Below are 15,213 nucleotides of genomic sequence, written 5' to 3' on the forward strand. Positions count from 1 at the left end.
GCATGGCCAATTCACCTAACCTGCACATCTTTGGACTGTGGGAGGAAACCGGAGGAAACCCATGTAGACACTGGGAAAATGTGCAAAATCCACACAGATAGTTGCCTAAGGCATGAATTGAACCCGGGTCCCTGGCATTGTGAGGCAGCAGTGCTAACCACTGAGCCACCGTGCTGCCCTGTCTTGACTGGGCAAGTTACAGGCAACATGGGCATGCAAGCTAAGTTTTTAAGAGTAGCTCAATTTCTAATTGCTTATGAGGTAGGATGTGGTATTTTATAGAGTCATTGATTTTGTTTTGTTAATGGTCATCCACAACAGAAATGACTATAACTACAATTTTGAAGTCTCCAAAACCAAAGCAATTCAGTTAGATTATCATTTGGTAGGACAGGAATTGAGTGTGGTGCACTTGGGTGTACTGGATGCCTTACATTAATACACAGGGCCCTGTTCTTTGCAGAACATGTGAATATGTTCATATTCTGCACCTGTTACAGATCAAATCAATAGATGACATACATTCACTGGTTCATTTCTGAGGGCAATGCCTTGACCATCTGGAGTCAACCTGACTAGTTCAAAATGTCACTCATCATTAATTGGTTCATTCTTGTTAGCAATGCCTCTACTAATCAGAGTCCATCTACCAATAAGTCATCACTTTCCTCTCACAGTATAAGTGCTTTTCCCCTTGAAATGGTATTATTCTAAATTGCCTGGAGGAATTGCAAGATGAAAAGCTGAGACAAAATTGTTTTTATTCAGCATTGTTTCAATTGGAGTACATTTTTGAGTGTTTTAGGTAATCTTGACTGAAAGAAGAAGCAAAGAAACCACACTTGTGAAAATTTTCAAGCTTATAATAATGTATGTTAGAGCAGAGCTTTGAGTTACATAATTAACTAGTACAGTTGTTCTGTGAATTTAAGTGAAAGAGCAATGGAAAACAGGTTATTAATTCATTTATGTAGCAATAACTTAAATGGCTGTGGGGAACAGTAAATTAACAATATGTGGACTAGAAGGTGTATCTACAAATCAAAAGATTGATGCAGAAACAAATCATTTGGGAACAGTAACGAATTGAAAAGTAGTTCAGCAGATGTAAATAACAGATTAAAGGGCACACCACAGATCAAATGGATCAAGTGGATCCAAATTAATAAATTGCCAGAGGTGGGTGCCAGTTACTTAATACGTTGAAACAGGAGAGAAAATCTAAGATGTCATCAAATTATGAACATAGTTGGTACCTTTAAATTAACACTGCAATCTGCTTTTTCTGTTGTTGTTTTCTGCTCTCCTGCCAACAAATTGACATTCACTAGTTTTATGGGAGCTTGCATTTCCACATATGAGCATTTTTCATTTGCTAGTTTTAAAGTTAAGTGTAGAGTAAATCTAGAAGGCTCTTTAAATTAACAAGCCTTTTGTTTGATACATTTCAGCATTAAATATATCTGTAGTTCAAGTACTTGTACAAGTAAGGTACTTCTTAACCTATAATGGCGTCACTAATTGCAGTATTGAAGATGTGTTAATCATCCATGGTATTGGCAGGGAAAATTAAAGGTAAAGGTATTGAGGAGTCAATAGACCTCAGCCAAAAATGAGGCAGTTTGGAAATGAGCATCACCTTCGTCGACCAGCACAAGGGGGAGAGGAAGGAAATTAGATTCTGTTCGCAGAGCTGGGAATTTGTGTTGCAGACGTTTCGTCCCCTGTCTAGGTGACATCCTCAGTGCTTGGGAGCCTCCTGTGAAGCGCTTCTGTGATCTTTCCTCTGGCACTTGTAGTGGTTTGAATCTGCCGCTTCCGGTTGTCAGTTCCAGAGAACAGCCAGGGAATTCCTAGAGGCATGGCACTCATCCACAGATTCAATCAATAAGCACATCGATCTGGACCCAATATACCAACCACTGCAATGGACAGCTGGAACTGACAACCGGAAGCGGCAGATTCAAACCACTATAAATGCTGGAGGAAAGATCACAGAAGCGCTTCACAGGAGGCTCCCAAGCACTGAGGATGTCACCTAGACAGGGGACGAAACGTCTGCAACACAAATTCCCAGCTCGGCGAACAGAACCACAACAACGAGCACCCAAGCTACAAATCTTCTCTCAAACTTTGAAGGAAATTAGAAATTGGCGACCAATTTCACTGCTGAATGCAGACTACAAAATCCAGCCAACAGATCACGTCTGCACTTGGATCGGTGGTTCACTCTGACCAAACCTGTGCTGTACCGGGCAGGACAATCTCTGAGAGCACCACGCTCCTCAGGGATATGATCACCAATGTGTAGGACAGAGGGGTGGATGCCTGCCTCATCAGCCTGGATCAGGAGAAGGCCTTTGAAAGCATACCACACATGTGGGATGTGCTCTCCAAAATGGGCTTTGGCAATTGGATCTGACTGCTCTACAGCAACATCAATAGAGAGAAAGTGAGGACTGCAGATGCTGGAGATTAGAGTTGAAAAGTGTGGTACTGGAAAAGCACAGCAGGTTAGGCAGCATCCGAGGAGCAGGAGAGTCAACGTTTCTGGCATAAGCCCTTTATCAGGAATGTAGGGTGGAAATGAAGAAGAGAGGTAAATAGGAGAGTGTGGGTGGGGCTGCGGGAGAAGGTAGCTGGGAAGGCAATAGGTGGATACAGGTGGGGGGTTGGTTGGGGTGATAGGCTAGTGGGAAGGAAGCTGGACAGGTCAAGAGGGCAGTGCCGAGTTTGAGGGTTGGATCTGGGATGAGGTGGTGGGGAGGGAAGACTTTGGAAACTAGTGAAGTCAATGTTGATGCCATGTGGTTGGAGGGTTCCAAGACGGAAGATGATGTGTTCTTCCTTCAGTTGTTGGGTGGCTTTGATTTGGCGGTGGAGTTGGCCTCGGACTTGCATGTCCTTGGTAGAGTGGGAGGGGGAGTTCAGGTGTTCGGCCACAGGGTCTTGGGATTGTTAGATGTGTGTTTCCCAGAGATGTTCCCTGAAATGCTCTGCAAGTTGGCCTCCTGTCTCCCCAATGTAGATGAGACCCCCTCGAGAGCAACGGACGCAGTAGATGAGATGGATGGATGTGCAGGAAAATCTCTACCGGATGTGAAAATATTCTTTGAGGACTTGGACGGAAGTCGGGGAGAGGTGTGGATGCAGATTTTACAGCTCTTGTGATAGCAAGGGAAGGTACTGGGTGTGGATGGTGGGTTGGTGGGGGGCATGGACCTAACAAAGGAGTCACGGAGGGAATGGTCTGTGCAGAAGGTAGATGGGGTGGGGATGGCAATATGTCTCTGAAGGTGGGGTCTGATTGCAGGTGGTGGAGATGGCAGAGGATATTGCGCTGTATTTGAATATTCGTGGGGTGAAATGGGAGGGCAGGAGGTGGGGACAATCCTTGTTCTACTTGGAGGGATTAGGTTCAAGGGTGGAAGTGTAGGAGATGTGCTGGAGGGCGTTGTTGATCATGTGGGAGGAGAAACTGCAGTCTTGGAAACCCACTCCTCCAGCCGCACCAAGGATAGAACCCGCCTGATCCTTCCATCCCTCCAACATCCAGATGCACCGTTAGTATCCTGCACCATTTGCGCCACCTACACCTATCTGCGTTCCTCAAAGAACACTTCACTTCAATTCCCCCTCCCATTCCACTAAGGACATGTAAGTCCTGGGCTGCCTCCACTGTCAAATCCAATCCAACCAATGACTGGAAGAAGAACCTCATCTTCCGCCTTGGGATCCTCCATCCACATGGCATCAACATAGATTTCGCTAGTTTCCAAACCTCAATCAATGGATGGGAATCAGAAAGCTTCATGATCAGATCTGGAGACAGGTGGGGCTGCCCACCTTGTTTGTGTGTTACATAGAGGCTTTTGCTGTGTCTCTCAGGAACAATGTGAGCCTGAGAGGGGTGACCACTCCAGGCAGTGGAGAAATGCAGGTCAAACCCTCCCTGTACATGGATGACATCACCATCTTTAGCTCGAATGGACAGTTATTAAGCAGACTCATGAGCATCTGCGACTAGTTCGAACTGGCGTTGGGAGCAGAGGTAAATCAAGGCAAGAGCAAAGTCATGTTCTTTGCGAACTGGATTGGCCGATCCTTTATTCCCTTCACTGTCAGGACAGGTTACCTGAAAGTCCTGGGAATATGGATTGGAAGGATGGGATGTGTGCAAAATCTTGGTAGGAGTGCATCACCAAGGTGAGGTAGAAACTAGGTTTTTGGGAATATGGCTCCTTCTACATTGTGGGTAAAAACCTGTTCATCAGGCATGAGGTATTCTCTTTGTTGTTGTATGTTGTGTAGGTCTAGCCAATTCCCCAAACCTGTGCCTTTGCAGTCACCCAAACCATCTTTCCCATCATATAGAGGTCTAAGATGCATCGTGTCCGCCGGGATCCCTTGGACAAAACTCTGGATAAAGGGGCAAGGAGGTACCCAACACTGCCCTCCATCCTGATGGCCACCTTTGGCTGCCACATCAAGCTGTGCATAGACCCTTGGTATGCAAACACAGTGTCACTACGTACTGAGTTTCCACGTGTCCCCAATACTGCAAAGGATGGGTTTGGCCTTGTGGCTGAGGAACATGTCAAGTAGTTGGACTGCTCCGTATCAACTGTCCTTTGTGGAGATTCTTCAAATTTCCAGTAGAGTTCTGAAATATTTTGAACATTAGACCGAGCCTGAATAGTTCAATTTTAATCTGATTTCCTTTCCTTTACAGGAAAGGCCTTATGTGTCCGTGCTTTTGTATGTTGAGAAGAAAGAGCACGTTTGTTACAAATTTGCTTTGTAAATTTCAGTTGGCTAATGAAACAAAGGTACAGTCTTTGATCAGCTTATTTAATTTCCAAGGTTTATTAAAAAAATGCAGAATTTTGAAGCAATGAGAGATCTGATTATTGTATGTGTTTTGTTAACAGAATTATTACTGACACCAGTGAGGCAGAGGGGGGAGGGAGACAAACAGTGTCTGTTGTCATACCAATTTGGGTTCATTCACAAAAATTCAATTTTGAAAGCTGACAACTTGTAAACGCCGCCTGTCTCTCTGTTGCTGTTTGAAAATGGAAACTTAATAATTAACATCTTTAAATGTAGATATCCTGTGAGTAATTTCAGTTTAAGAAAAAGTTGCATTTTGAAAGCAAAATATAAAGATTAAATTTTCATCGATTTTCCTGCTCTTTGGATGCTGTCTAACCTGCTGTGCTCTTCCAGCACCACACTCTCGACCCTCATCTCCAGCATCTGCACCCTCATCTCCAGCATCTGCACACTAGAGTGAAAAGTGTACACTGTTGCCATTTCTGGCAACATTTTCGATACACAATCTTGGGTACAAAGTAGAAACATAAAGAAACAAAATAAAAGTTAACTATTATAGTCCTTCTTAATACTAAGTAGAAAAATAAAGATATAAAGTTTCATAAATTTATAAGCTTGGCCACCTTCAGAGAATCATGCATGTGAACCTTGCAGTCCCTCTGAGAATGTGTACAGGGTATAAGCAGGCAGGGAAAGCGTTAATTCTGAGTTTTGTGAAACAAGAGGTTCAGCTGAACATGACTCAGGTCAGAAAAGAACTTACAGTTAACAGTGGGGTGCTGCATGGGTTATGGGTCATGGGTTAACAAGGTGGAAAAGCATTCATTATGTGGAGCCATTTAACAAGGTGAGGTAGCATTCAGTATGTAACATCAGTTAACAAGGTGAAAAGTATTCATTATGTGAAGCCAGTTCGTCATTGTGTAACAGCAGGTAGCTTAATCTTTAATATTGACACTTGTTGATTGTAACGATCACCCAATCAGTATGTATGTTGCCTTATCTGGATGTTCCTTCCTGTAAAATGACTATGTAGTTCACTGAGAAACTGCTCGTCCAGAGAAGACCGTGAGCTCATGTCTCTGTGCACATGGGCAATCGTTCTCTCTCTCTCTTTCTCTCCAGGGCCCGGAATAAAGATGAAGGAGGTGAAACTATACTGTGTCTCTGAGCATTTTGCTTCGACTGTGGGGGCGGGGGGGGGGAGCGGGATGACAACATTGGTGTCAACGGCAGGATCCAAACGGCTAGTTACAATTGGGCGATGTCAGCGGCTGCCTGGAACATCGGTGTCCAGATAACAGGCCCACAAGGTAAGATTTTAAACCTTGGTCCCTCTCGATATTCCTGGGTGCCGGAGATGGTCCCATCGTTCGATCGTTGTCTATTCTATGGATTCCTCGAACATTAATTAGTTCAATCGAGAGACACAGTTTCGCAAGCGTGCTGGCAGGCTGAGGTTCGAGTTCTCTGCACTGCATTGCGGGGTGGAATGTGAGATTGAGGTTAGAGTCCTCTGCACGGTACTGAGGTTCGACCCCCTGGGGTGTGGGTGTGTGATTGAGGTTAGAGTCCTTTGCATGGTACTGAGGTTTGAGTTCCCTGGGGTGGGGGTGTGTGGTTGAGGTTTGAGTTCTCTATGTAGTACTGGGGTTCGAGTCCCCTGGGGTGGGTTTGGTTGAGGTTAGAGTCCTCTGCGCGGCATTGCGGGGAGGGGTTGTGATTGAGATTAGAGTCCTCTGCGCAGTACTGGGGTTAAAGACCCCTGGCGTGGTTTTGGTTGAAGTTTGAGACCATTGTGTAGTACTAGGGTGGGTTTGTGTTGAGGTCGGAGTCCCCTGCACTGTGCTGAACTTCGAGCTCTGTGTTTAAGTGGGGTTCAAGCTCTCTATGTTTCATGGGGATTCGAGTTTTCTACGTTTAAGCAAGGTTCGAGCTCTCTGTGTTTAAGTGGAATTCGAGCCCTTGTGAAGAGTAAAGTGAGAAAGGGGTTAAATTTGAGGCTCTGTGTCTTTGTTCTGGGGGAAGAAAGTGGCTTGGATTGCAGTGCCATGTAGTCCGCTGCGAGGCTTTCTCTTTTTAGAAGTGTAGTTCCAGTGAGAGGATGCAAATAAAACGAAAACGCTGAAATAAAGGTTGTACTAATACTTGGGTTGAAATAAAGAAAGTTTTCATGTAGATTGTGCCATGTTGAAAGTGTTTAATGTTTAAAAAGTTTGGTTTGTTAAAAGGATTTTCTGAACCAGTATTTTAAGTAACTATTTGAATCAGGATCTCAATTCAGTGTGTTTTGTGAGTGTGTAGTGGGGAAGATTTTGTTTTTACCTTGATATTGTACAACATGATCCCCTTTTTAAAATTATCAAATATGTAATCTTAAAACAAATTGGTTGAGTGCCTTGAGCCTCTGATGTGTTTGAAATTCTACAATGCCTGTTTAAAAAGGAACAGTTGGTCAGTGGTCATGCTTTAACTAGAGTATTGTATTATAAGATCTTTGCTGTGTTTTTAATGCAGAGTGTTCACAAAAAGAAGAGTGCATTTTTAGTTTGATGTTTTAAGATTTTCTAGAGAATATTTGAAATTGAGGCTTAGCTGTTTAAATTCTGTTAATTATTATTAAGACTTCATTAGCCCCCTTCAAAAGAATGTTATGATTTGGAGATGCCGGTGTTGGACTAGGGTGTACAAAGTTAAAAATCACACAACACCAGGTTATAGTCCAACAGGTTTAGTTGGAAGCACACTAGCTTTCGGAGCGACGCTCCTTCTTCTGGTGATTGTGACAATCACCTGATGAAGGAGCGTCACTCCGAAAGCTAGTGTGCTTCCAACTAAACCTGTTGGACTATAACCTGGTGTTGTGTGATTTTTATCAAAGAATGTTGATTTCTACCAAAATTGCCACCATAATTCTGACTTTGTTTATTTGGGAAATTTCATTTGGAGAAAATATTGTAAAAATATTCAGCATTTGTTTCCCATGAATATTTGAGATTTAAATCTGATCTGAAACTGCCTGTTCAATTGCTAAAGCACAGGAAGCATTTTGTTGTTTTCTTGCTGTTTCAGACTTTTGAAATACTGTTCCTGACAGCTTTCACATTAGCCAAGTATCAATTTGTTAAAGGAAAATAAATCTTGAATAACCTGAATGGGGTCTCCAGAGGGTTTGAATTTTAGGGCCATTGATCATACTGCCCAAACAATTCAGTCAATTATAAACAACAATTTAGAAGTTTATGGATTGTATAAAACTTGATAATGTCATAAATAGTGACCAGAGTAACAGACTTCAAGATGACGGAGAATGTTGAAATAGGGAGGCATGATTTAGTGTAGTTAAATATGTGACTGTCTTCAAACTAATAACCCCCTTGGTAAGGAAGGAATGAGAGAGGAAATGCAAAGATACTTTCAGCAGCTAACGTCGTCTCTAGAGTTTCTCCATTCACAGGTTAAACACGCCTTTGAACCACCGCCCATCCCTCCTCAACCTGATCCAACGGATTCAATCAGTGCCCCAGTCATGAGCATGAAAAGTGAAACGTTAACAACAGTAAAGAGGATGTCGGTACGTTTTCTGTCAGTGATCTTCTGACGGACGTTAAACCACTTGAGTTTTACCTTGTCTTTCGGTCATTTAAGCGATATGAAGGTTCACTGATCAAGCTAACATCGCAACAGCAGTTGGCATGTGTTACATTTAACAGCAGAGCAGAAGCAGCAAGGGATGCTGCAGTCACCTAGCCTGCAGTTACAGCTGCTGCTCTGCTCACTCAGATGTGCTGGTGTCCTCCATCTGAAGCATCTCTGGAAGGATGGAAGTCTCGTCAGTTTTGTGTAGCATTTAACTGCCCTGATCCAAGAATTCAGATTTCTCTGTGGAGTGGTGTGCAAGGACAGACTGGATTTTGTTTTCAGGTTGGTCTTTACTGAAGGAGATGCCTGGAGAACTGGCTCGTTTCAGCTCGACTTGCAGGGGATGGAGTGGTCACTAAGGATTGTGGATTTAAGAACTTTACTGGTGATTTTTTTTCCACATGGGAGGATTCTTCAAACTTGAAACTTTATTGCTGGAACAGCACAGCAGGTCAGGCAGCATCCAGGGATTCTTCAAACTCCAATTACTGTAACGGACTAGTTTTTTTTTTGTTGCTATAATCATTTTATGCTGTGTGTCAATTACTTCTTAAATATTGGCTGTCAGAGTCTTATGAAAGCTGGTAGTGCTATCTTGGTGGTTATCATGAAATGATAAAAGGAGGGAATGAGAATGTATATAATGTATAAGCAGACAGCGAAAGAATTAATTCTGAGTTTATGAAATGTGGTTCAGCTGAGCATGACTCAGATCAGATAAGCACTTAGTTAACAATGGGGTGCTGCAGGCAAGGGTCATGGGTTAACAAGGTGGAAAAGCAGTCATTATGTCGAGTCATTTAACAAGATGAGGTAGCATTCAGTATGTAACGTCAGTTAACCAAGTGAGAAATATTCATTATGTGAAGCCAGTTATTCATTGTGTAATAGCAGATAGCTTAATCTTTACTATTGACTCTTGCCGATTGATTGGGTGACCGTTACAATATGTAGTTGCCTTATCTGGATGTTCCTCCCTGTAAAATGACTATATAGTTCATTGAGAAACTGCTCTTCCAGAGAAGACCATGAACTCATGTCTCTGTGCACAGGGACAATGGTTCTCTCTCCCTCCAAGGCTTGGAATAAAGATGGAGGTAAACCTATACTGTGTCTCTGAGCATTTCTCTTCGATTGGGGGGGAGAGAGAGCAGGACGTCACCTTTGCTCATGTACACCCATCAAAATTGTACCATTTCAGTCTGTATTGTCTCTCATTTTCTTCTACCAAAGTGCATTACCTCACATTTCTCTGTATTGAACTTCACCTGCCCATTTAGCCAACTTGTCATTGTCCCTCTGAAATTACTCAGTATCATCTAACATTTCACTATTCTGTCTAATTTAGTATCATCTGCAAATTTACAGATTTTGCCTTTAACACCCATCGCCAAATTGTTTATATAAATCCGAAAAAGTAAGAGTTCCAACACTGACTCTGGAGAACACCATTTTTAACTCTCTTTAACGTTAGAAATTGCCATCTACCTATCCTCTGTTTTCTGTCTTTTAGCTAACTTCTAATTCATGTTTTGCCAAGGACCCATCAATACCAGACATTTGTAATTTGCTAACCATCCTGTTACAAGGCATTGTTTCAGATGCTTCCTGGAAGTCCAAATATACAACATCCACAGCACTACTGTCATTGACTGCTTGTGTCACCTCATCAAATAGTTCAATTAAATTTGTCAAACATGACTTGTCCTTGACAAAGCCATGGTGACTGTCTAGTATTAACTTATTTTTCTCTAAGTGTATAGAGTACAATCTCAATTATCCGGACGTCAATTATCCAAATTTTGGATTATCTGAACAAAGTCTCAAGGTCCTGGAAAAATGGCATTAGGCAACTCAGCACTGAGTTATCAGTTAAACATCATTATAGTATGCATTGCCGGATAACTGAAGCACGTTCGATAACTGGCACTCAAATTACTGCTGGTTTACGATCAGATCAGTTATCTGAATGAGCATTTATATAAACAAAATACTCCCTGCCCGTCTCATTCAAATAATCGAGGTTATACTGTATTTACCTTATTCTGCATTATGACCTCTGTCAGTTCTCCCGCTATTGATATGAAGCTGATAAGTCTGTAGTTTCTGGAGTTTTTCTTTGTCCCTTTCTCAAACAGTGGTGTCACATTTGCAATTCTTTAGCCCCGTGGGACTAATCCTGTGTTCAGAGAGGCCTGGAAAATTTGTCATCCATATTTTGAAAGTTACATATTGGTTTTATCATTTAAATGTTTGAATAATTGCTTTGGATTCTGCTAATTGTTGGTTTTGTAAAGGAACTATTTAAGTTTGCAGCAAATATTTTATATAATGGCCATAGTTTCTCGGTGGCTAACACGAGCATTTTTGCTGCTGTCATAGAATGGGTAAGCTCTGAGTTTGACCTTTTTTTCCTATTTATTGTTACTTAATGCAAATATCTTTTTAAGTACTGTATTTGTAGCTGACTAATTATACAGATTACAGAAATAATTAATTTGGAAGAGGATTATTCATCTTGTTTGACACTGTTTTACTTGCGAGCTGATAATTTCCCCTTTGTTAATTTCTAATTTGTAAAAAATTTTGTTGATACGAGGAAATGCACTAAATAGGATGGGGAAGGAATGACGAAATAAGATGGTATTGAAGTTCTTCTGCAAAAATACTGTAAATGTACACAAAGATAACTCATTCGCACATTTGAACAATTAACATACTTGATAAATCCATCATTTTACCTAGTATAAATTTAACTTCTTGTTTTAGTCATAACAGCTTTCAGTTTAATTCTTAGTGTTCAATTTAATACAATTACTGTTAAATATTTTGCAATGCAGTTCAGGATAGAATTAGTGGAATACCGCATTGTCAAAAACCCAACCAAACTGTGAATTTTTCCATTGCCCACGTTAGTAGGAAGCAGTTCAGGTTCCAAACATCCATGTCTCTTTTATATTTAAATCTTTCCATCCCGTCCATATTATGTCATTCCTAGCACAAATGTAGAAAGAAATTGTGGCATGAAGATTTGCTTTCTTGTATCAGCACTAAACACATTTGACTGGTTAATAGTGGTGTGGTTGTTGTGTAAGCTGTTTGGTTGTGGTGTGGGCTTCTAAATAAAGGAAATATACTCTGAAATTTCAATTAGAAAAACAATCTTCCCTGTAACAATTAAGCAGTACAGAGATCAGTGTTAACTGCATGAAATTTTAAAATTTAATTTTGGTGAGTTTGAAGAAGTAATGATTTGGAGATGCCGGTGTTGGACTAGGCTGTATAAAGTTAAAAATTGCACATTTAGTTGGAAGCACTAGCTTTTGGAGCGCTGCTCCACAACCACCTGATGAAGGAGCAGCGCTCCAAAAGCTAGTGCTTTCAGTTAAACCTGTTAGACTATAACCTGGTCTTGTGTGATTTTTAACTTTGAAGAAGTAAGATTTTCCTCCGTTTTTGGTGGAGTGGTGGTGTTGTGTGACTCCAGAGCTTTCCTTGGTTATGTGAATCAGATAAAATTCTGGATTATCTTGAATTTTCCCATGTCTGTAGTCCCAGTACAACTGTTTCAATGTTACTTTGAATTACTCCGTCATATCAGTCATTTGCTCCATCTTAAACATTGAAGAAAGTTTGAACATACAAATAGAAGCAGAAAAAGGGGGAGCAGATTCAAACCCTGAAGCCTGCTCCACCTTTCACAAAATCATGGCTGATCTTTTTTGTGCTTTGACTTCAACATTCTCATCTACCCCTTAAATATAATATTTTGATTCCTTTGCCTAAGAATTGGTCTACCTGTGTCTTAAAAATATTGCATGACTCTGCCACCTAAAGCAGAGTGTTTTCCAGTCTCTCAACTCTGAGAAACAAGATTTCTTCTTTTCTCTGTCCCAAAGAGCAACGCAATTTTTAAACAGTACCTCCTAGTTCTGGACTCACCCACGAGGAAGTCTTTTCCACATCAATCTTTCAAGATCATTGAGGATCGTGTATACTTGAAACAAGTCACCTACTACTCTTCTAATCTCCAGTAGAAACAAGTCTACCTGTCCAACATATCCTCATAAGACAGCTCACTCGCTCCAGGTATCTAGTAAATCACCAAAGTATTTATACCCTACTATAAATAATGGGACCTAAACTAAATGCAGTAGCCAAAATGTGGCCTTGCTAATACCCTGTATGTAGAACTAAAGCATAATATACTTTTAGATTCAATTCTTGCATTTATAATAATTTTCCATTTGCCTTCTTTGTCACTTGCTATACCTGCATGCCAGGTTTGTGACTCGTGCATCTCTTAATTCTGCAGTAGTTTCCCATTTAGGTAATACTCTAGCATCACAGAATCCCTATACTGACCCTCCAAAGAGCATCTCACCCAAACCCAGCACCCCCAAAATACCTCCATAAATCTGCATTTACCTATTTAGAATGGCCAATCCACCTAACTTGCACATGTTTGGAATGTGGGAGGAAACCAGCGCACCCAGTAGAAATGCATACAGATACAAGTAGAACGTGCAAAATCTGCTTTTACATTCTTCATGCCAAAGTGAACTTCATATTTTCCTATGTTAAATCTTCATTTACCAGATTTTTGCTCTCTTTCTAATATCTAATGTTTGTCTGAAAACTCCTCTTGTCTGCAAAATATAATACTACTCTCTTTGTTGTCTGTGAATTTCATGACCAGGCCTCTGTTTCTGTAATCTAACTGATTGATTGAGGTAAGTTATAAAATGCTGAGGTCGCATCACAGACCCCCATGGGATCTTACCAGTTACATTCTGCCAATTAGAGACCCATTCATACATGCTTTATTTTATGTTAGTCAGCTAGCCTTTTATCTATGCTCATACATTACTCCTCAACATCATGAGTTTTATGTTCTGCAATAAACTTTTATGTGGCACCTTATCAAATGTTGTCTTAAAATCCAAGTACAACAGGTTTACAGGCTCCTCTTTATCTACTCCTTCAAAGAAGTCTAGTTCAACATATTTCCCTTACACAAAATCATGCTGACTTTTCTTAATCTTCTGATGGAGACTTTCTGGAATTTAGAGAATTTTGTAAAATTGCCACCAATGCTATTGCCACATTATCCACCTCTTCTAGGAACCTAGCACAAAGTCCATGTGGACCTGGGGACTTGTCATCCTTAGCTCTCCTGGAGTTTGCTTAATATCACCTCCCTTCTGCACTAAAAAAAAGGAACAGCAAAATTCAATGTCTCTGAGCAAAACTTGCATATCCACAATTTTAACTATTTTTAACCTTTCAAATGAGCTCTGTACTCAGGAATTTCATCATTCATGGGAGTTCTCAGAAACAGAACCCTCGCAGATATGGAGGAATGACTAGTTTCTCTATCCTTTCTCTTCCTAATTTACAGATATAACTGGAATTTTGTTTTGCATGCTTCATGGTGAAGACTAAAGGGCAGCATGGTAGTTCTGTGGTTAGCAGTACTGCTTCACAGTGCCAGGGACCTAGGTTCGATTCCAGCCCTGAGCGACTATTTGTGTGGAGTTTGCATGTTCTCCCTATGTCTGTGTGGGTTTCCACCAACAGTCCAAGGATGTGCTAGATCCACAGGTTAAGTGGATTCACCATGCTAAATTGTCCCGTAGTGTCCAGGGATGTGCAGGTTAGGTGGATTAGGTGCTGGTTACGGGGATAAGACCGCAGTCCGGGTGAGATGCTCTTTAGAGGGTTGGTGCATGGGCAGAATGGCATCTTTCCACATTGTAGGAATTCTGTGATTCTCTTAAAATGTTTGGTTAAAATATGAACACAAGTGATCAAGACATGGAATCTGATGACATTTTGTGCCTGGGGTTCTATCCTGCACAATTTTCTGTAGTTTAGTAAATAAAGTCAGCTAAATGCTGTTTGCCATGTAAGTTGAAGAGTTTTCCATTTGCAAAATGCTTCTGTCAGCCTAATGGTTAGGCGTGAAGCTCAAATTCAGAAATTAACAGCTGTAAGTGTGGTTCAAAAGTAAACTTCAGTTTTAGTTACTTTCATAAAGCATTTGCTCTGTACAACATCATAACTTTCTAATAACAAAATAAACATTTAGCAAGTGCACTATTTTTGTGAGAGTCTTTGTGAACTATAAGCTCTCTTCTGCAATAAATTGTTTTTATTTTTATATTTGTTTTGTATAGGAAAGATGACAAAGACTACGCTTTAAAACAAATAGAGGGTACTGGAATTTCTATGTCTGCTTGCAGAGAAATAGCAGTAAGTAATACCATTATTTTTGTTTCAAATAGAAAGCTCAAACAAAAGAAAATTTTTACTTTTTCTTGAGTAAACAATTTGTGACAAATTTAATAAAGCTTTTGTTGGCTCTTGGAAATTAATCAAAATAATTAGTCAATTTGAAATGGGACCTGACACAAGATTGTGTCCTGCCAAAAACAAATTCTGAATGCAAACAAAGTAATTGCCCATCCTCTTTTAAAAAGGTGACATCTAAATGTACTGATTGCAAATTTCTTCATTGACAGTGTGGGTTCTTCTCCTGAAAATGTGCATTGAGGTCTTATGTACTTTTACTGTGTTAGGTGGATCTCATTGCAATAATGACAAAAAAAAGTGTGCAGTTTGTTTAAAACTGTGCTGTTTATTTCAGCAAATGCCACCCAAGGACAAAGATTCTTGGAAGAAGGATTAATCCTTGTATATAATTTGTATGCATGTGAGGGAAGTTGGAGGCAT

At 40.7% G+C, this 15,213-nt stretch overlaps 1 protein-coding gene across 3 annotated transcripts in view; it reads left to right on the plus strand.

Moving 5' to 3' along the window:
* The window catches only part of cdk8 (cyclin-dependent kinase 8), a 149,125-nt gene that overhangs the window by 48,647 nt on the left and 85,265 nt on the right, over nt 1-15,213 (plus strand). For all 3 annotated transcript variants that reach the window (XM_043691988.1, XM_043691989.1, XM_043691990.1), the window contains exon 2: nt 14,658-14,733. In XM_043691988.1, coding sequence (XP_043547923.1) covers nt 14,658-14,733 — 76 coding nt within the window. The remainder of the gene's footprint in view (nt 1-14,657; nt 14,734-15,213) is intronic.

Source organism: Chiloscyllium plagiosum, chromosome 6 (assembly GCF_004010195.1).
Source record: "Chiloscyllium plagiosum isolate BGI_BamShark_2017 chromosome 6, ASM401019v2, whole genome shotgun sequence".
Lineage (NCBI taxonomy): Eukaryota > Metazoa > Chordata > Chondrichthyes > Orectolobiformes > Hemiscylliidae > Chiloscyllium > Chiloscyllium plagiosum.